At 38.3% G+C, this 22,654-nt stretch overlaps 1 protein-coding gene across 7 annotated transcripts in view; it reads right to left on the bottom strand.

The window, feature by feature from the left end:
• ARHGEF9 (Cdc42 guanine nucleotide exchange factor 9) overlaps positions 1-22,654 on the bottom strand; it is a 421,659-nt gene that overhangs the window by 59,529 nt on the left and 339,476 nt on the right. For all 7 annotated transcript variants that reach the window (XM_055120363.1, XM_055120368.1, XM_055120367.1 and 4 more), the window contains one exon: positions 149-217. In XM_055120363.1, coding sequence (XP_054976338.1) covers positions 149-217 — 69 coding nt within the window. The remainder of the gene's footprint in view (positions 1-148; positions 218-22,654) is intronic.

Here is a 22,654-nt window from a genome sequence, read left to right as displayed (position 1 = left end):
TTACACTTGTTGTTAGAAATACCTGGGAACCCAGACACTCCCTATCACCCCACGAGAATGAAAGCAACCATAAGTATAAGAATGTGAATAGAATATGGCTTAGTAAAGACAGTGGACAAGGAAGATGTTTAATTAAAGGAGATTTTACCTTTTTGTTTAGGAACTTTTCTCACTGTCATTGCAGCCTGCTTCTTCTGGTTTTCAGAAATTTCAAATCCTACAACATAAAATATATGATTTGGTTATGAGAACATTTGACCACTTTAGTTTCTGAATCAGTACAATTTTTCTAGAAGATTACTAATTGTAAACTTTTAAGAGCAAAAGAACAAAAGCTTGCATATAAATTGGAATAAGTTTTAACTTCACACAAAACAGATTAGCAAAGGAATGAGAATGTGAGTTAAAATTCAATTGAATAGATAATGGTTGAAGAAAGGTACAACATGGTAAAGTATTTTACAAAATTAGAAATAAAGGAAAAATAACTTAATTACATCAGGAAGGCAAGTATATATAAGTTTGAGGAAAACATCAAAAGAGAAAGTAATTAATGAAATGACAAATATGCTTGCAAGATCTCTTCACCTGTTTCTACTGAGTTAATATTATTTTACAAAACTGTTTTAAGGGTATAATTTATGGAGAATTTAAAAAAGATGTTTTGAAACTTCTATATATTTTCACTGAGGCTGAAATAATAGTTAATTTGAAATAACAGGTTAGAGGTTTGCTTGTTTTCTACATACCCCAAGCACTTGTTGCTTCTGACCTTTTATAAATAGGCCACTGTAACTCAGAGATGTGAGATGATATCTTTTGATGTTTAAGTTTTATTTCCACGATAAGTGGCAATGCACATTTTTTCATCTAATTATTGTTCATGATCACCCTCCCTGCCCCAAGGGATCCAGCCCTGGCAGCCTACCTCCACTACCCAACCGCCATCATGCTCCAGGCCACTTTCCAGACACATTATAAGACACTTCCTACACATTTTCCATAATTACCACACCATATTTCATGGATTTCAGACAGTAGGCAACAAATCATAGAGTGTATATATATATGTATAGCATTATATGTATTTATACCATTATATATATGAATATATATGTATGTATATATATATGTCATATACCTCTTGGAGAGCACGGCAAGCTACCGAGAGTATCCCGCCTGCGTGGGCAGAGCCTGGCAAGCTACCTGTGGTATATTCGATATGCCAAAAACAGTAACAATAGGTTTCATTCCCCTGAGCCTGAAAGAGCTTCCAATTGTTGGAATACACGAGTAAGGAGAGGCTGCTAAAATCTCAGGGCTGGGAGGAATAGAAACGTTACTGGTGCTGCTCGAGTAAATTGACGAACAATGGGATAACAGTGACAGTGATTGCATATATGTATGGATAGACATATGATACATAGTGTAGATATATGTAAAGATAGAGAGTGACAAGAGAAAGTGAGAGAGAAATTTAATTCATGACAAAGGAGGTGAAGTCTAAAATATAGAAGGAACGTTTCCTCAAATTATAATAATGTACAAATGATAGTGGATACTAGAGAGGAGAGTGGACACTGGATTATCACATGCAAACAAATATTTCTGGATCACTTGAACATACTGTATGAAAAGGCAACTCAAACATAAAAACAACTTTGGATTTTCTACCTGAAACCGAAAATCACTTTAACAATAGCATATTCAAAACACGGTGAGGCTCAATGCATTCTTCAGTTTCTTATTTTATTTCTTACTCTCTTTATTTATTTTCTTTTTTTATTTTATATGATATACTGGTGACATTGCTAGATAGAAATAGACACTGGTGAAAAGATTGGTATTCAAACATTGTAAAATTGAAAATAAATAATAAGCTATTTTGTAACTTTGTTTCTCATAGTGAATCAATATTTTTAAAATGCAGAATAATTTAAATCTATTTAGCTACTAACATCATGTTTATACTGTAGCAATATAACACTGTCATCCCATTGTTCATCAATTTGCTCAAGCGGGCACCAGTAACGTCTCTATTGTGAGACTTGTTGTTACTGTTTTTGGCATATCGAATACAGCACGGGTAGCTTGCCAGGCTCTGCCCTACGAGCGGGATACTCTCGGTAGCTTGCCAGGCTCTCCTAGAGGGACAGAGGAATCAAATCTGGGTTGGCAGCTTGTAAGGCAAATGCCCTGCCCACTGTGCTATCGCTCCCCAGCATCCCATATGGCCCCCCAAGCACCGCCAGGAGTAATTCTTGAGTTCAGAGCCAGGAATAACCCCTGAGCATCACTGGGTGTGACTCAAAAAGCAAAAAAAAAAGAAGAAGAGAACAAGTCTTTGCAAAGAGACATGTTTATACTATCTATTAAATTTTTATTCATGGTACAATAAGTTGATCTACTGGTTCTCAAATCTGCCTTGAACTTGGAATACTCTTGAGCATATTCAAATTATTTTTATTTTTTATCTTTTTCAAAATATTTTTTACTTCTTAACAACTTCTGAAGTTGTTCTATGGTTGTAAAGCGGTGTTTCAAGATCGTTGCACCATTATGCTATGTCCATTTTATCTTTCCTGAGTTTTAATCTATAAAAAGGGAAACAAAATTAAAAATAAAGAAATGGGACAGTAGCAATTTTTTTCTCACATTATGAAAGTAACTTTCATTTCAAAAATTAAATATCCTTTTTCATAGAAGAATATTTTCATATACTATAAATATTTGACAGATGGTTAATATCCAGGTTATATAAGGAAAGCAGAAAGCATGACAAAAACAACAGGAACAAAAACATAAAAAAATGTGAAGTTGGGAGTGAATAGACACTTACCCAAGAAGACACTATAGATTGACAATAGTGACATTAAAATTTTATCATAATATGGGACTGGAGCAATAGCACAGCGGGTAGGGCGTTTGCCTTGCACACGGAAACCCAGGTTCGAATCCCAGTATCCCATATGGTCCCCCGTGCACAGCTAGGAGTAATTCCTGAATGCATGAGCCAGGAGTAACCCCTGTGCATCGCCAGGTGTGACCCAACCCCCCAAAATTATCATAACATTATGAAATTTTACAGCTGTAGGTTATAAATTTAAAGCTAGATATGTTGCCAGTTGTTTTTCCTGAATGGTATAAAGTAGGAGTCCAATTTTATATCAAAACCTTAAATTTAGGCTTGAAAGACAGTATAGTAGACAAATTGCTTGACTTGCACACAGCTACCTGAGTTTCATTTTGGCACCTGAGCCCTATCAGGAGTGATCCCTGAGCTCAGACCCAGGAGCAAGCCCTAAGCAAAATAATGTGTGTCCCCCCAAAAGCAAAAAACAAAAAAAGATCAATGACATTTTTTTACAGAATTAAAAAGCCAATTCTAAAATTCTGTATTGGCTATAGCAATCTAGAAAAAATAATGGCATCAAAAGTCCTTATTCACAACATATTACAAAGTCATAGTAATTAAAAAGAAACCTATAACTGGGAAAAAGCAGACATACGGATCAATAGAATAGACTGGAAATCTAGAAATTATTGGAAACACTCCGTGACATATATTCGCATATGCAGTCAACGTAATTTGAAATATACATTAGGAAAAATTTCACAATAGAAGCACTGACTATACCGTACATTCACATGCGAAAATGAACTTCTACCTTACTCTATACCTATCAATTAAAATAAGCCATATAATCAATTATATGCTCAGATACTGTGATTCTGAGAAGCAGGGATGAGGAATGAAAGCTTCTTGATAATTACTTGTTAAAGATTTCTTGTTTTACCAAAAGCACAGGCAAAGCAGCAAAAGTCGGTGAATGTGAGTACAACAAGTTTGTGCATGGAAAAGAAACAGTAAAGGAGTGCCTACATAATGCTAAAACATATTTGAAAATTATACACTTGATAAATAACCAATTTCCAAGGAACTCATTTAACTCAATAACAAAAATAAAGCAAAAGTTATTTTATAAACTAAGCAAAATATGGGATAGAATGATAGTACAATGGGTAATACACTTGCCCTGCATGTGGCTGACCCAAATTTGATTCCTGTGATTCTGTATGATCCTCAGAGCCACAATACTACTGATGTCTGAGTGCAGTGCCATTATTAATACCTTAGCCGAGCTAGATGTGGTCCAAATAACAAAAACATTAAGCAAAAGACTTAAATAGACTCATTCAAAAAGAAAAAGACATGCAAATTAAGACTCAGGAAAAAACTGCCAAAATTTGAGAATTTATGATTACCTCCATTAACAATTATAGCAGTTCCATACCAAAACTACAACATCCAACAGGAGAGAGAACAAAATGGAATTCCCTGCTGAAGAGGCAGGGTGGGGTGGTGGGGGTTGGGGTGGGGGTGGGGGAGGGATACTGGGAACATTGGTGGAGGAGAATGGACACTGGTGGAGGGATGTAAATGAAATGCAAACATGAAAGTTCATAAGTTTGTAACTGTACCCACGGTGATTCACTCATAAAAATTTAAAAAAATCTTGGATTAATATACACAGAAATTTAAGTAAACCTTTGATAAAAAGTTCTGTGGCAAAGAATAACATAGAGATGGTTTGGACTAGAGGCAGATGACATTGCCAAGAAACTCCACTGTTAAGCAATCAGAAAGAGATTTTGGTTTTGATAGTGTTCTTTCTCAAGTCTTTATTTATTTATTTATTTATTTATTTATTTATTTATTTCTGAATTTTTAATAGAAAAGGATTTCTAAGCGTTTAACTTTATTATGGGGCTAGAGGATAAGGATAGGTCTGAACACCAGACACCATAAATAGATGACTCTGTACTTAAAACACTGAAAAGAGAGGAAATAAATGATAAGATACAAACAGAAGTCAAATACAGACAGGCCTCCTCTAACTAACTCTCTGACAGCAATGTTAGTTGATGCTATATTGCATCTTACACTCTGTAGTAACAGACACTGAGAAAAATTCTAAGCAGAATTTCACCAACCCATAGCAAATAGCTAGCTGGGATTTGAGAGAAAATTATAAAGAATAGTTTCCTTTGTAATTAGACCTGGCTCCTGCCATTCCTCATCTTATAGTGAAGGACAAAGCTATAGGCATAAATGGAAAACTTTGAACCCCCAAACATTATATTCAATTAGCTTAAGGTCACCACTACCTCAAGCCTTATTTTTCAGGATGAAGTTCAGCTACTCTTCTGTGCCAACCCTCCAGTGTGCATCTTGAACTTACCATATTGGATGATGTTCCAGTCTCCGTGTGGGCTCTACTCACCTTTAAATGCTGGTAACTGCCCAGTCATTCTCAAACTTTGCGCCCAAGTGTGTTGAGTATTTGCTGTATTTAACCCTTGGTAATTGTCTAGGATTGATTGAATACAGGTTACCAATCCCTAATCAGGCCCTTTGAAGTGTCTGGTTGATGATGAAGAGACTTAAGCTTTTTATAGTTCACAACACAAAAGCCTGGATAAACTCCTAATACCACAGAGATATGAAAGTTATCTGAAGACAGCGACAAAACACAGTTCTAGTGAAGGTGAGTAAAATGAAGAGATTAGTGGATCAGTGAGAAATGACGATAATCAAGAAGAAGCATGAGGTTGTGGACACTTCAAACATAAATTATAGGGCTAAAAATAAAGTTGAACTAATATATATATATATACATATACATATATATTATATTGCCCCCACGCTGTGTAATCCCATCAACGGCCAAAATCCAGAGACGATAAAACCACGCTCCCGGAAGAGAGCAAAGCAGAGTCTCTTGCCCCTGAGTCTGGCTGTCTTCACCAGGCCCCTCGGAGTGAGGCGGGTTGAGTTTCCCTCCCTGCCCTGAGCAGAGCCCCAGCAGCCAAAGACCTCTGGAACCCAGCCACAGCCATACTCAAAGGCATGAATGAACTGGTAGAGGAACCCAGGTGTGTGGGACCTGGAGCTGAGATCTCTAAGCCTGCTCAGATCTGGACGGGGCTTCTTCTGACCAGATCCCTCATTTCCCAGTAGCTAGGTGGTCACACCCAGAAACTGCCCCCAGAGCTGTGTAATCCCATCAACGGCCAATATCCACTTGTAACACTTGTCTTCCCATTGATCTTCGATTTGCTTGAGCGGGCGCCAGTAATGTCTCCATTAGTCTCTGTTGCATGCTAGTGTAGCCCAATGATATCTGCTCGCTCCAGGAACACGAAGAGTCTCAAACCATTCATTCAGGATTTGGACGAAGAAGTCTGACCATATTATTGGTGGGCGGCCATGCGGTTTTTTGACATCCTGTGGAATCCAGTCGGTAACAGCTCTGGTCCAGTGGTCATCGCTGAATCATATTACATGTCCGGCCCATCTGATTTTTGATGTCTTGGCAAACGAGACAGTGTCCCTGATTCTTGACCGTCGATGGAGGTTGGAACTCCAGATTCCTTCTCTCAGTTGAGTGAGACGTGATACTCCAATCATAGCTCTTTCGATTCCTCTTTGGGGTACCCAAATAGCATTCTCATCCTGTTTGCATAGGGCTCAGGTCTCTGAGGCATGAGTTAGTGCATGAAGAACGGTGGAATCAAAAAGGTGTGCCCAGAGTTGGAGGTCCTTCGTCCTCTTAACCACTTCTTCAAAGCTCTTGAAGGTGTTCCATGCTGCTCTCTTCCTCCTGCACAGTTCCGGCACCAAGTTGTTCCTCATGTTGTGTTCTTGACCCAGGTACACATAGCTGCTGCATTTTGAGATGTTCGTTCCATTGAGACCAAATGGAGCATCAGGGACTAGTTCGTTTTTCATGAGCATTGTCTTGTTGAAGTTCAGCTGCAGTCCGACCTTTCCACACTCGTGGTCAAAGTCAGCCATGCCGCTTGGCTAATGTTTGGCATTATGAGAATGATGTCAACATCCAGAGACTATAAAACCAAGCTCCCAGAAGCAGGACATCTTATAGCCTAGCTCTCCCTCGTGGAGTACCTGGCAAGCTACCGAGATTTTTGTGCCCGCATGGGAGAGCATGACAAGCTCCTCATGGTGTATTTATATGCCAAAACCAGTACCAATGATGGGTCTCATTCCCCTGACCCTGAAAGAGCCTCCAATGCAGCACCATTGGGAAATACGAGTAAAGAGAGGCTTCTAAAATCTCAGGGCTAGGACGAATGGAGATTTTGCTGAAAATGCTCGAGAAAATCTATGATCAACGAGATGATGATGATGATGATATATGTATAAATTAAAGTAGTTACCAGTATAAAGGAAGACAACTACAATCAAATATGTTTTTTAAGGCAAGGCAGTAGAATCATCAGTAATATAAACAAAAATAAGAAAGAAATTAAAAATGATGTGTGTCCAAAATCCTTATCAAAAATAGGGAGTGGAAGTGGGCAAACTTCTCTGAGGAAGACCAATGGATGGCCAACTGGCACATGAAAAATAATAGAAACTCATCATCACCTATTAATTGGGAAATTCAAGTCAAGACAGCAATGAGATGCCATCTCACATAGTGAAAATGGCAATATTGAAAATATCGCTATGGGGGATTGAAGCAATAATACAATAAAAGCAAGGTTTTTGCCTTGAATTGGGCAATTATAATTTGATCACCATCATTCCTTATGGTCACCTGAAAACCTCCAGGAGTGATTCCTGAGTACAGAGCCAAGGGTAATCCCTGACCATTCCCAGTTTTTGTCCCTAAAGGAAAAGAAAGTGGTGTGAAGGGCTGAAGTAATAGTAAACTGAGTAAGACACTTGCCTTGCACGCATGCAACAGACTCAAGTTCAATCCCTGGTATCTCATATGGTCCCCAGAGCATTGTGAGAAGTGATTCCTGAGTGCAGAATCAGGAAGAATTGTAGGGTGAATCCCTACCCAGTGCCAAATACTGCAAATAATGTGTTGGCAAAGGTGTGATAAAGGAGTTCTCATTCATTGTTGGTAGGAATTCTGTCTGGTTCAACATTTATGGAAAATGGTATGGAAATTTCTCAGTGAACTTACAATGCCACCATCCAACCCAGCATTTGTACACATCTACACCCAGGACACAAAAACATTCATTCAAATGAACATATGTACACCGTTGTGCACTGCAGAGCTAGATATGGAATAAACCTATGTGGCCAGTGATAGATAAGTAAATCATGAAGATGTTGTATATACACACTATGGAATAATATATAGATGTAAAGAACATTGATGAAAGGAATTTGACACTAGTGTTGGGGTTGGGGTTGGAATATTTTATTTCTAAACTCAACTATGAATAACTTTGAAATTATGATGCATTATATAAAACAAAATATTAAAAATTTAAAGCAATGAAGATAACAGGATTGTATGTGGTGGCATAAACACTAACATTCATATCATAGGGATTTCAAAAGGAAAACAGAGCAAAAGAGCAAAATTATTTGAAGATCATAATGACTGAGAACTCCCAATGCTGAGCAAGGAGACATATACCCAGATCCAGGAAGGCCAAAAGTTCCAAACATAAGCATCAAAATACACTGAAACTTAAATGACAAAAGCAAACACAGAGATATAATTCTAAAATGTGAATTTAGTATTAAATATATCCAATTATCACTGTGATTTTAAGGAGGAATAAAGAAGTTCTGAAGGCAAAAAGTTAAATAAATTTATTTACACTATGTAAGCTTTCCACAAAGAGTTAAGGAAGATCTCAAATGTAAAGATCCTCCACTTGCAGGTAGTAATATACCTCAAGGTTAAAATCTGGGAAATACGAATAATGAGGACGCGCTATTCTTAAATTACTTGTTTCCTTGTAATACTTAGAGTTTAGAAAATTCTAAAATCTGTATATTGTATTTTTGTTCTAATTTTTTATTTGGTTGGTTTAAAAGAGAAATTGCCGTGGTTCAATAAAAGTAACAATACTGCTCATTACAACAAAAAATAGATATTGCCAGCCTGCTCCTCAGACCCCAAGCACCCCAGCCATCCCCCCCTCCGGACTGCCACCCTAGAGGCTGGCACGCCACCCTCAAGCACCGCAGCCATTCTCTCTTCTGCCACAGGTGTGTGACGTCCATCGACCCGCCCTTCCCGTGTCCCAGCCTGCTCTTTGGATCCCGAGCACCCCAGCCATCCCTCCCTACTGACTGCCGCCGGAGTGGCCGGGACGCCGCCCCCGAGCACCATAGCCATTCTCTCTTCTGGCACAGGTGTGTGCTACTGTGGGGAAAGGAGCATGGCCTAAATGTCAGGGGCATGGCCTAGGCAAAAGTTGACGTGCCCACCTTGGGGGTTGGCTGCAGTTATTCTCCAGCACGAAGCAATCTGTTGTTACATATCAGCCTTTATAACCTATGGGCATGACTAACATCCTAACTATCCAAAGAACAGTAAGATAATAAGCCAGTAGTCTATCCTAATTTGACCCAAATATCAATAAATACAAGTACCCGTGCAAAGCCCAATGTAGAAGAGCACATTCTCTGAAAGCATCATCTTAGTCCTCACCTAAGGATTAGAGGAACATCTGAGAGGAAGGACATGTTCTAGAAGGGGACAATAAAAAGGTAACTACCATTGACCGATATCTTCCAGATTCCTATCCGCAACAAGAGGGAACAGGGATAGTGAACTTGAAGATCCCTCTTCCGTACTACCACAACAACATGAAGAATCAGCGCAAAACCCTACCACAAGGAGAGGGTGATGAAAGGAGTCCAGAAGCCTCAATAAGCATTTCCTACAAACTTGAGATCTCCAATAAAGAATTCAGAATTGAAGTGCTGAAGATGTTCAATGAACTCAACATAAAGATTGAAAAGGTATCCATAAAACTAAAAGAGGACCTGACAGAAACAATAAAACAGATAGCCAAGAAAATACGGGAAGAAATGAGAGCAGAAATAAAAAAGCTACAACAGGAAATGTCACGAATGAAAGATTCAGTAGATGAAATAAAAAACTCAGTGGGTGCCATCAACAATAGAATGACTGCAGCAGAAGACAGAATCAATGAGCTTGAAGATGAGCTGCAGGAAGCCTACAGGCAACAATAAAAAATGGGAGGAGACCTCAAAATAGCTCTAGGACGAATCAGAGTCTTAAGGGATGATCTCAAGAAGAACAACATTAGAATCATTGGAGTACCAGAAGGCCAGGGAACCAACCCCAATAAAAAAGCCACAGTCAAAGAAAGTATGGCTGAAAAGTTGCCAGAGCTGCAGAATGCAAGCATCCAGTTTCAAAGAGCCCGAAGGGTGCCAGCTAAAAGAGACCCTAAAGAAAAACTCCAAGACATATCATAGTTAGAATGATGGAAGTCATGGATAGAGAGAAAATACTGCAAGCAGCAAGGTCAAAGAAGGAAATCATATAAAAGGAGCACCCCTTAGATTCACAGCAGACCTATCAGAGGAATCCATCCAAGCACAAAAGCAGTGGTGGGATGTAGTGAAAAAACTTAATGAAATGAACACTTCACCAAGAATACTTTATCTGGCTAAACTCATTCAAACTCGAAGGAACTATACACTATCTGTGGCTAAACAACAGCTCAGGAACTTCATTGACTAAAAACCAAGCCTAAAACAAGGAATAAAGGGGCTATTGTAAGACAAGAAAAACCCCTACAAGCACAACAAACCCTTACAGAAAGATGGTGAAAAGTCCAATAACAATCTCTCTCAACGTCAATGTTCTAAATTCACCAATTAAGAGTTACAGAGTGGCAAAATGAATTCAGAGACAGAACCCAACATTCTTTTTTTTCATTGTTGGTGATTTTATTTATTTTTAAAATAAGTTATTGATTTTTAATTAGTGAGTCACAGTGAGGGTACAGTTACAGATTCACACATTTTCGTGCTTGTTTTAACCTCATGCAATGTTCGAGAGCCCATCCCTCCACCAGTGTCCATTCTCCACCACTTATGAACCCAGTATTCCTCCCACCCTCCTATCCCATCCCCCCACCAACTCCGCCTCTGTGGCAGAGCATTCCAATTTGTTATTTCTCTCTCCTTTTGCGTGTCGTGGTTTACAATAGGGGTATTGAGTGGCCATCATGTACAGTCTCTAGTCTACTTTCAGCGTGCATCTCCCTCCCCGCTCGGGATTTCCAATCACATTTTACTTGGTGTTCCTTTCTCTATCTGGGATGACTTTCCCCCATCGTGTGAGGCTAGCTTCCAAGCCATGGAGTCAACCTCCTGGTATTATATACTACTATTCTTGGGTATTAGTCTCCTACTCTGCCATTTTATATTCCACAGATGAGTGCAATCTTTCTATGTCTGTCCCTCTATTTCTGGCTCATTTCACTTAGCATGATACTTTTCATGTTGATCCACTTATATGCAAAATTCATGACTTCATCTTTTCTAACAGCTGCATAGTATTCCATTGTATAGATGTACCAAAGTTTCTTTAACCAGTCATCTGTTCTTGGGAACTCGTGTTTTTTCCATGTTCTGGTTATTGTAAACAGTGCTGCGATGAAAATATAAGTGCAGATGTCATTTTGACTATACTTTTTTTGCTTCTCCATAATATATTCCCAGAAGTGGTATTTCTGGATCAAATGGAAGCTCAATTTCATTTTTTTGAGAAGTGTCCATATTGTTTTCCAAAGGGGCTGGACGAGTCGGCATTCCCAGCAGCAGTGGAGAACGGTCCCTTTCTCTCCACACTCTCTCCAACAGAGGTTTCTTTTGTTCTTTTGGATGTGTGCCATTCTCTGTGGTGTGAGGTGATACCTCATAGTTGTTTTGATCTGCATCTCCCTGATGATTAGTGATGCAGAGCATTTTTTCATGTATCTTTTAGCCATTCGTATCTCCTTCCTGGAATAGTTTCTGTTCATTTCTTCGGCCCATTTTATGATGGGGTTGTATTTTTTTCTTGTATATTTCAACTAGTGCTTTGTATACCCTTGATATCAATCCTTTATCGGATGGGTATTGGGTGAATATCCTTTCCCACTCTGTAGATTGCCTTTGTATTCTGGTCCCTATGTCTTTTGCGGTGCAGAAACTTCTTAGTTTAATGTAGTCCCATTTGTTTATCTCTGTTTTTACTTGATTGCTTAGTTCCGTGTCATCTTTGAAGATACCTTTATTTTAAATATCGTGGAAGGTTTTGCCAACCTTGTCTTCAATGTACCTTATGGACTGTGGTTTGATGTTGAGGTCTTTAATCCACTTTGACCTGATTTTTGTACATGGTGTCAAGTCGAGGTCTAAGCCCATTCTTTTGCATGTGGTTTTCCAGTTATGCCAGTACCATTTGTTGAAGATGCTTTCCTTACTCCACTTCACTTTTCTTGCCCCATTATCAAAGATTAGATGATCATATATTTGGAGTTGTGTGCTGGGGAATTCCACTCCGTTCCATCGGTCTGTGGCTCTGCCTTTGTGCCAGTACCATGCTGTTTTAATTGTTAATGCTTTGTAGTAAAGTTAAGGTTGGGGAGGGTGATGCCTCCCATCATATTTTGCCCCAGAATTTTTTTAGCTATTCGTGGGCGTTTGTTGTTCCATATAAATTTCAAGATTGCTTGATCCATTTCTTTGAAGAATGTCATGGTATCCTTATAGGGATTGTGTTCAATCTGTATAATGCTTTGGGGAGTATTGCCATTTTGACAATGTTGATTCTCCCTATCCATGAACAGGGGATATGTTTTTATTTCCTCATGTCCTCTTTTATTTCATTGGGTAGCGTCTTATAGTTTTATTTGTAGAGGTTCTTTACTTCCTTGGTTAAGCTGATTTTGAGGTATCTGATTTTCTGGGGTACGATTGTGAATGGGATTGCTTTTTTCATGTCCCTTTCCTCTGTTTCATTGTTTGCATATAGGAAGGCCATGGTTTTTTGTGTATTGATTTTGTAGCCTGCGACCTTACTGTACAGGTCAATTGTTTCTAAGAGTTTCTTAGTAGAGCTTTTAGGCTTCTCTAGATATAGTATCCTATCGTCTGCAAATAGTGAAAATTTGATTTCTTCCTTTCCTATCTGAATGCCCTTAATATCTTTTTTTGCCTAATGGCTATTGCTAGTACTTCCAGTACTATATTGAAAAGAAATGGTGAGAGTGTGCACCCTTGTCTTGTCCCCGATCTTAGAGGGAAGGCCCTTAGTTTTTCCCCATTGATGATTATGCTTGCCATAGGTTCGTGGTAGATGGCTTTGAGTATCTTGAGGAAAGTCGCTTCTATACCCATTTTGGCAACAGTTTTCATCATAAGCAGGTGGTGGATCTTGTCAAATGCTTTCTCTGCATCTATTCGTATGCTCATATGGTTTTTATCTTTACTTTTGTTGATATGATGGATTATGTTGATTGATTTCCGAATGTGAAACCTTCCTTGCATCCCTGGGATGAATCCCACTTGGTCATGGTGTATGATCTTTTTGATGATTTGTTGGATCCTATTTGCTAGTATTTTGTTGGGATCTTCGCATCGGTGTTCATCAGAGTTATTGGTCTATAGTTTTCATTGTTAGTGTTGTCTTTGTTTACTTTTGGTATTAGGGAGATCTGTGCCTCATAGAAACTGGTCGGGCGGAGAACCCAACATTCTGCTGCCAGCAAGAAACACATCTGAATAGCCAGAACAAACACAGACTCAAAGTCAAAGGATGGAAAACAATACTGAAGCAAACAACTACCTCAAAAAAAAAAAGCTTGGGCGGTATTATTAGTATCAGAAAACATAGATTTCATGTTGAAAAAGGTTAGAAGGGATAGTGAAGCCATTTTTTATTATTCAAGGGATATGCACAGCAGGAGGAAATCACACTCCAAAATTTGTATGCACCCATTGTGGGACCAGCTAAATACCTACAAAAACTTCTAACAGACCTTAAGAAGGACATTGTGAACAACACCATAGTAGTTGGAGATTTCAACACCGCACTATCACCTTTGGGTAGATCAAGAAGATTAAAACTCACCAAGAAAATACTGGCTTTGAAGGAAGAAATAGAAGAGAGAGGGCTAATAGATTTTTACAGGGTGTTATATTCCCCAAAAAAAGTACACATTCTTTTCCAGTGAACATGGAACATTATCCAGAATAGTTCATGTGCTGGGCCACACAACATACCTCCATAGAATCAGGAATATAGACATTGTATCAGCTATCTTTTCAGACCATGATGCACTGAAGATAGAAGTGAATCATGTACAGACGCATAAAACCAAATCAAACACCTGGAAATTCAACAACTCGATGTTGAACAATGAGTGGGTCGGGAAGGAAATCAAGGAAGAAATCAAAAGGTACTTGGAAACAAATGAAAATTAAGACACGAGCTACCAGAACCTAAGGGATACAGATATAGCCGTGTTAATGGGAAAATTTTTAGCTCTGCAAACATTTCTCTGGAAGTAAGAGAGTGTCCAAAAATGTAACTTGACTTCACAGCTTAAGATTTTATAAAAGGACCAAAAAAAGGAGCCAAACTTGGCAGAAGGAAAGAGATAATAAAACTTAGAGCAGAAATCAACGACATGGAAGCCCAGGAAACAATCTGAAAGATCAATGAAACCAAGAACTGTTTCATCGAGAAAGTAAATAAATTGATAAACCACTAGCAAAACTCACAAAGAAAGAGAGAGAACGCTTATAAACCGAATCAGAAATGAAAATGGGGATATCACAACAGAAAACAAAGAATTTCAAAAGATCATCAGAGACTACTTTGAAAATCTATATGTTACCAAACAAGAGAACCTAGAAGAAATGCATAAATTCCTGGATTTCTATAATCTCCCAAGGCTGAATCAAGAAGACCTGGAATACCTGAACAGTCCTATTAATATCAAGGAAACTGAAACGGTAAGTAAAAGTCTTCCCAAGTACAAAAGCCCGGGTCCAGATGAATTCACTAGAGAATTCTTCCAAACATTTAAAGAGGACCTATTGCCAGTTCTCCTCAAGATTTTTCAGAAAATTGAAGAAACAGAAACCCTCCCAAACAGTTTCTATGAGGCTCATATCTCCCTAATACCAAAAGCAAACAAAGACACCATAAAAAAGAAAACTACAGGCCAATATCCCTGATGAACACGGATACAAAGTGTCTCAACAAAATATTATCAAACAGAATTAGACAACTCATCAAAAAGTTCCTACACCACGACCAAGTGTGATTCATCCAGGGGATGCAAGGTTGGTTGAACATTCGGAAATCAATCAACATAATCAATCATGTCAACAACAAAAAGATAAGAACCATATGGTCATATAAATAGATGCAGAGAAAGCATTTAACAAGATCCAGGACCCATTTGTGATGAAAACCTTTGCCCAAATGCGTGTATAATGGACGTTCCTCAACATAGTCAAAGCCATCTACTACAAGCAAGCATAATCTTCAATAGGCAAAAACTAAGAGCCTTCCCTCTAAGTTCCTGGACGAGACAAGGATGCCCACTCTCTCCACTTCTGTTCAATATAGTATTGGAAGTACTTGCAATAGCGGTCAGGCTAGAAAAATATATTAAGGGCATTCAATTAGGAAAGGAAGAAATCTAGCCCTCACTATTTGCAGATGATATGATACTGTACTTAGAGAACCCTAACCTCTACCAAGAAACTCTTAGAAACAATAGACTCCTATAGAAAAGTTGCAGGTTATAAAATCAATACCCAAAAGTCTATGGCTTTCCTATACACAAATAATGAGAGAGAAGAAAGTGACATGAAAAAAGCAATCTGGTTCACAATCGTGCCTCAGAAAATAGAGTATCTCGGAAAAAAATTAACTAAGTAGGTAAAGGATTTGTACAAAGAAAACTACAAAACGCTACTTCAAGAAAATATAGAGGACATGAAGAAATGGAAATATATCCCCTGTTCATGGATTGACAATGAATTAACATTGTCAAAATGGCAATACTCCCCAAAGCATTCTACACATTCAATGTGATCGCTATAAGGATACCCATGACATTCTTCAAAGAAATGGAGCGAACATTCCTGAAATTCATATGGAACAATAATCCCCCACGAATAGCTAAAGCAACTCTTAGGAAAAAGAATATATGAGGAATCACCCTCCCCAACCACAATCTATACTACAAAGCGGTAAAAATTAAAACAGCATGGTACTTGAACAAAGGCAGAGCCACAGACCAATGGAACAGGGTTGAATATCCTGACACAAACCTTCAAATATATGATCATCTAATCTTTGATAAGGGAGCAAAAAATGTGAATTGGAACAAGGAAACCTCTTCAACGATTGGTGTTGGCAAAACTGGACAGCACCATGCAAAAAAATGGGCTTAGATCTCTACTTAACGTCATGTAAAAAAGTCATGTCATAGTGGATTAAAGGTCTCAACCTCAGTCCAGAATCCATAAGGTACTTGGAAAACAAGGCTGGCAAAACTGCCAACGACATTGAAGCTAAAGGCATTTTCCAAAATAACACACCACTGGCCACGCGACTGAAAACAGAGATAAACAAATGGGACTACCTTAAACTAAGAAGCTTCTGTACCTTAATAGAAACAGTGACCAAAATACAAAGACAGTCTACAGAATGGGAAAGGGTATTCACCCAATACACTTCTGATAAGGGGTTGATATCAGGGATATGCAAGGCACTGGTTGAACTCTACAAGAAAAAAACTCCCAACCCCATCAAAAAATGGGGGATGGAAATGAACAGAAATTTTCTCAAAGAAGAAATTTTAATGGCTAAAAGAAACACGAGGAAATGCTGTGCATCACTAATCATCAGGGGGATGCAGACTAAAACAACAATGAGATATCATTTCACACCACAGAGACTGACCACATCCAAAAGATCCAAAGCAACCGCTGCTGGCATGGATGTTGGGAGAAAGGGACTCTCCATCACTGCAGGTGGGAATGCCGACTCGTTCAGCCCTTTTGGAAAACAATATGGACGAATCTCATAAAATTGGAAACTAAGCTCCCATTTGACCCAGCAATACCACTCCTGGGAATATATCCTGGAGAGGCAAAAAGGTATAGTAGAAATGACATTTGAATTTCTATGTTTATTGCAGCACTGTTTACAATAGTCAAAATCTGGGGAAAAAACCAGAGTGACCCAAAACTGATGACTGGTTAAAGAAACTTTGGTACATCTACACAATAGAATACTATGCAGCTGTTAGAAAAGGTGAAATCATGACATTTGTATATAAGCGGAACTACATGGAAAGTATCATGTTAAGTGAAATGAGTAAGAAAGAGAGGGATAGACATAGAAATATTGCACTATTCTGTGGAATATAAAATAACATAGTGGGAGACTAACACCCAACAGTTGTAGAGATAAGGATTAGGAGGTCTGCCCCACAGCTTGGAAACTGGCCTCACATGCTATGGGAAAAGTCAGTTCAGATAGAGAAGAGAACACCAAGTAGAAGATGTCAGGAGGACCCATTTGGGTTGGAAGATGCGATCTGAAAGTTGACTATAGACTGAACATGATGGCCACGCAATATCTCTATTGAAAAGTACAAGACCAAATAGGAGAGAGAACAAAGGGAACTGCCATGCCACAGAGGCAGGGTGGGGTTGTGTGGGATGGGGTGTGGTTTGTGAGAGTGATACTAGGATCATTGGTGGAGGTGAATGGGCACTGGTGGAGGGATGGGTAAGCGATCACTGTATGAGTGAAATGCAAACACAAAAGTTCATAAGTTTGTAACTGTACATCACCGTAATTCTCTAATAAAAAATTAAAAAAATAGAAATTACACCATTGTTGAAGTTTCAGACATATTCATTTGTTACTAATATAACAATCATATGTAGTTATAAGAATATTTGATACTATATTGCTCAATTCAACATCTGGACCAAGTCAAGTTTGTTCTGTATTGTTTCTTTCATAAAATGATCAGATTATCCAAATTATTTTGCAGTTAGTAATTTTTTACATGCCAAAACAGTAACAAGCCTCACAATGGAGATGTTACTGGTGCCCACTTGAGCAAATCGATGAGCAACTGGACGACAGAGATACAGTGATACAATGAATAATTGTGGATGGGAGATATGTGCCGAAAGTAGATAAAGGACCAAACAGGATAACCTATCAGTATCTGTATTGCAAACCATAATGCCCAAAAGTAGAGAGAGAGTATGGGGAAGATTGTCTGCCATGGAGGCAGTGGGAAGGTGGGAAAGGTGGGGGGATATTGGGGATATTGGTGGTCGGGAATATGCAGTGGTGGAGGGATGGGTTTTGGATCGTTGTGTGATTTTAACTCAGAAATGAAAGCTTGTAACTATATCTCACGGTGAATAACATCTTTAACTTTGCCTGATCTTAGGGATGATGCTTTCATTTTTTTCAACATTGAGAATGATATTAGCTGTACGTTTTTGGCAAATCACCATCATTATCTTGAGGAAGGTTCCTTCCAACTCTATTCTGTTGAAGGCTTTCTTCATAAAAGGGTGTTGGATTTTTTTCAAATATCATTGAAATAATGATATTTTTTTTCTTTTCTCCAACTGATGTTTTGTTTGTGTATGTTGAACCATCTTTGAATGCCTGGGATCAATTCCACCTGATTGTGGTGTCTAATATTTTTGTTATATCATAGGACTCAGTATGCTAAGATTTTGTTGAGGATTTTCCTATCAGTCTTAATCAAGGTAATTGGTCTGAAAATGTCCTTCATTGATGTATCTCTATTTGCTTTGAATATTAGTGTAATATTGGTTTTAGCAAGGATTCCCACTTCTTAAGAATTTTGAAAGCATTTATGCAGTAGAGGTGGTAATTATTCTTCTATGAAGGAGTGACAGAACTTTCTGGTGAACTATCTGGACAGAGTTTTCAATCTTTGGGAGAATCTAACTAGTGTTATAAATTTTTGCTAAGGATTGGCCTGTTGAAATTCTCTACTTACAAATCATTCAGTTTTGGAAGGCAACACAATTTTAAGTCAACTTCCTCTAGGACCTCCAGTTAAAGAGTCATTCATTGTGATATTATACTTCCCTGAAATTCTGAAGGAGTCTGTTGTCATTCCTCTCCTCCAATCCCTGATCTGAATTATTTGGGCATTTTTCCTTTATTTCCTTGTAAACCTAGGCAAAATTTTGTTCATTTTTTTATTCTTTCAAGGAACCACATTAGGCCAACAGTCCATTGTAAATATGCCCCTAAACTCACAAAAGCAATTGTGAACACTAGAAACAATAGAAGCCTAAACAAAAGTAACAGTAATTTCAGGACAAAATTACGTCAGCTCAAGATGTTCCACACCATTACACAGGAACACTAAATTGGAAGGGAATATCCATGATAGGGAAAGAAGCAACCACCACTCACTGAGCTACCCTAGGTTCCACCATGGCAATGAGGGGTAATACTGATAGTGCATTCGAAACAGAAACCTAAAGCCTACCAACGTCACAATGGGGAGATAGCATAGAACTCTGTGATAGGAGCCTTGAAGCCTCAACAACGAATACCAACATACAAAATCTCTATAAGAAAAAATCAGAGATGAGATGGTAAGGATGACTCATTTTTTAATTGAATTGCCATGAGATAGAGCACTACAAAGCTGTTCATGATTAGGTTTCAGTCATACAATGCTCTAATACCCATCCCTCCACTAGTGTAATTTACCAGCATCAGTGTCCACAGTTTCCCTCCTACCCCTACAATCAATCCCACACATCCACTTGTCTCTGTGGCTGGCAGGCACCTCTCTTCTCTCTCTTTGTCCTTATTTAATTTTAGCCATTATGGTTTGCAATACAAATGCTGAAAAGTTATTATGTATATCCATACTTTACCTACATTCAACATTCAGTTCTTGTCCAAAGTGATCATTTCAAACAATACTGACATTCCTCAAAAACCAAGAAATTAAGCTCCTATTTGGCCCAGCAACACCACTTCTGGGAATATAACCCAGGCGTCCAAAAACAAACAGCAGAAACACCATATGCATTTCTATGTTAATTGCAGCATTATTTACAATAGCCAGGATCTGGAAAAAACCTGAGTACCTGAGAAGAGACAAATGGATAAAGAAACTATGGTATATCTTCACAATGAAATACTACACAACTGTTAGGAAAAATGAGGTCATGGCCTTGAATGGACTTGGAGATTATTATGTTGAGTGAAATGAATTGGGAGAGGGACAGCTATAGAATGGTTGCATTTATTTGTCACAAAAACGAAACAAACGGTATAAAACTAATTCCCAAGGCTATGGGAAACGGAGTAGGGGGCTGTTCAATGGTTGGATATTAACATAAGAGTGTGGGAGGTGAAGAGTATTCTAGATAGTCCTTTGTGATAACATTAGTTTTTGGTTATGTTTATTCAGTTCGAAGGAATAGTTAAATGGGCATCCAACCAAGTAAAGGAAAATTTGAAAGTAGAAATAAGAAAACTACTAGCAGTAATGTCAGCAATGGGTGCCTTCAACAATGCAGTAACAGCAGCTGAAGACAGAATTAGTAAGCATAAAGATGAGATACAGAAAACATCCAGGCAATAGAAGAGGATGAAAAACAATCTCAAAATAAATCAAGGCCAGATAAACTATGGGATTTGTTCAAGAAGAACAAAATAAGAATCGTCATCCCAGTCAAGAAGGAAACTCCAATTAATAAGTAATAGTCAAAGATATCATGTTGAAAAGTTCCCAGACCTCAAGCATGCCGGCATCCTGATCCAATAATCCTGAAGATTACCAGCTAAAATGGGCCCTAAAAAGACTCCAAGGACATCCTAATCAGAATGATAATGGTAGATACATAGATAGAGATACAATACTAAAAGCAGCAAAATCAAAGAAGCAAATTTCATACAAAGGAGCATCCCTTAGATTCAAAGTTGACCTATCATATGAAACTCTTAAGGACCAAGGTGGTATATAGTTTAGAATTTAATGAAATTAAGGACTCCCTGAGAATACTTTATCCAGCTAGACTCTCATTCACACTTGAAAGAATGACACAAAACTTTATGGATAAACAAAAGTGCGGGAACTTCTTATACTCAAAACAAATCTTGAAAGAATAGTAGGGGCTACTTTAAAGCAAGACACACTCGACACACACCAAAGTTCTACAAAAAGATGTCACAAAATCCCATGAGAACAATTTTTCTCAATGTCAATGGTCTAAACATACAAATTAAGAGACAAAGAGTGGTAGAATGGATTAGAAAATTGAGTCAAAGATTCTGCTGCCTAAAACAAACAAATTTGAATAGTCAGAGTGGACACAGACTCAAATTCAAATGCTGGAAAACAATTCTTCAAGCAAACAATTCCTTCAGTAAGGCTGAGGTGACCATACTAGTATCTGCCAACATAGATTTCAGGCTGAAAAACTTTGTAAGCAACAGCTAATGTCATTTACTTATGATCAAGGGAAGAAATTATACTCCTAAACATATGTGTATATATCCAATGGACAAGCAAAAGGTTTAAACCAAATGCTAATTGACTTCAAGGAGAACATTGATATCAACACAATAGTAGTTGGAGAGTTCATCACCACTTTGTAACTTCTCGTTATATATAGACTAAAAGTCAGCAAGGATATACTGACTTAAAGGAAGAAACAAAAGAGAGGAAGCTCATACGGCTTTACATCCCGATAAAGCTAATTACACATTCTTCTCCAGGGCACATGGGGCGTTTTCCAAGATAGGCTGTATTTTGTCTGGGCCACAAAGCGTAATTCCATAAAATTAAGAGGATAGAAACTAAATTAACAATCTTTACAAGCCCATCATGCACTGAAAATAGAAGTTAATCACACACAGAAAATTATAATGAAAACAAACACCTGGAAATTAAGAAGTTTGTTGCTGAAAAACAGTGGGTTAGAGAGGAAATCAATAAAAAAATCAAATGATTCCTAGAAACAAAGGAGAATGAGGACACAAGCTACCAGAAATAGTGGGACACAACAAAAGCTGTGTTAAGAGGAAATTTTATAGCTCTGTAAGCATTCATCAAGAAGGGACAAAGGGCCCACATATATCATGATTTAACATCTTATGATCTTGGAAAATAACCAACAAAAAGAGCCCAAAACAGGCAGAGGAAGGAAATAATAAAAATGAAAGCATAAATTAAAGAGCTGAATTTAAAAATCTGACAGATCATTGAAGCCAAAGTCTGGTTCATTGAAAATATAAATAAGATTGATAAACCACCAACAAGACTCAAAGAGAGAGAGAACCCTAATAAACCTACTCAGAAATGAAAGATGGGCACCACAATGAAAACTGTAGGATAACATTGGGTATGTCCTTCCAGCCTTGCCACAGGGAACTTAGTTTACCTTAAAGTAATGTCCTTTCTGTATGGACACAGGAAGACAGTTAATATGTCTTGTAAGGTGGGAGTTGATTGACTCCAAATACTATTGGGAATTTGCTTTCTCGACTCAGTTACCCTTAGTTCCTAGCACCCCCGAAGCAGGGTCCCCACGAGGGACTCAATGGACCCAGGGCAAGCTGTGAGCTACCCTGGCATCGAAATGGGCTAGGCCAAAGTGCCACAATACTCAACTGTAAGTTGAGAGCATGGCTATAGACAAATGTTGTCATGATCCAAAAGCAACGATGAGACTAGGATCTAGCTGGGGTTAGGAAGACTAACCTAACCTGAGGACTGTGGTCTGGAA

This window comes from Sorex araneus, chromosome X (assembly GCF_027595985.1).
Source record: "Sorex araneus isolate mSorAra2 chromosome X, mSorAra2.pri, whole genome shotgun sequence".
In the NCBI taxonomy this organism is placed as follows: domain Eukaryota; kingdom Metazoa; phylum Chordata; class Mammalia; order Eulipotyphla; family Soricidae; genus Sorex; species Sorex araneus.
This window is presented reverse-complemented; position numbering and strand designations above follow the sequence as displayed.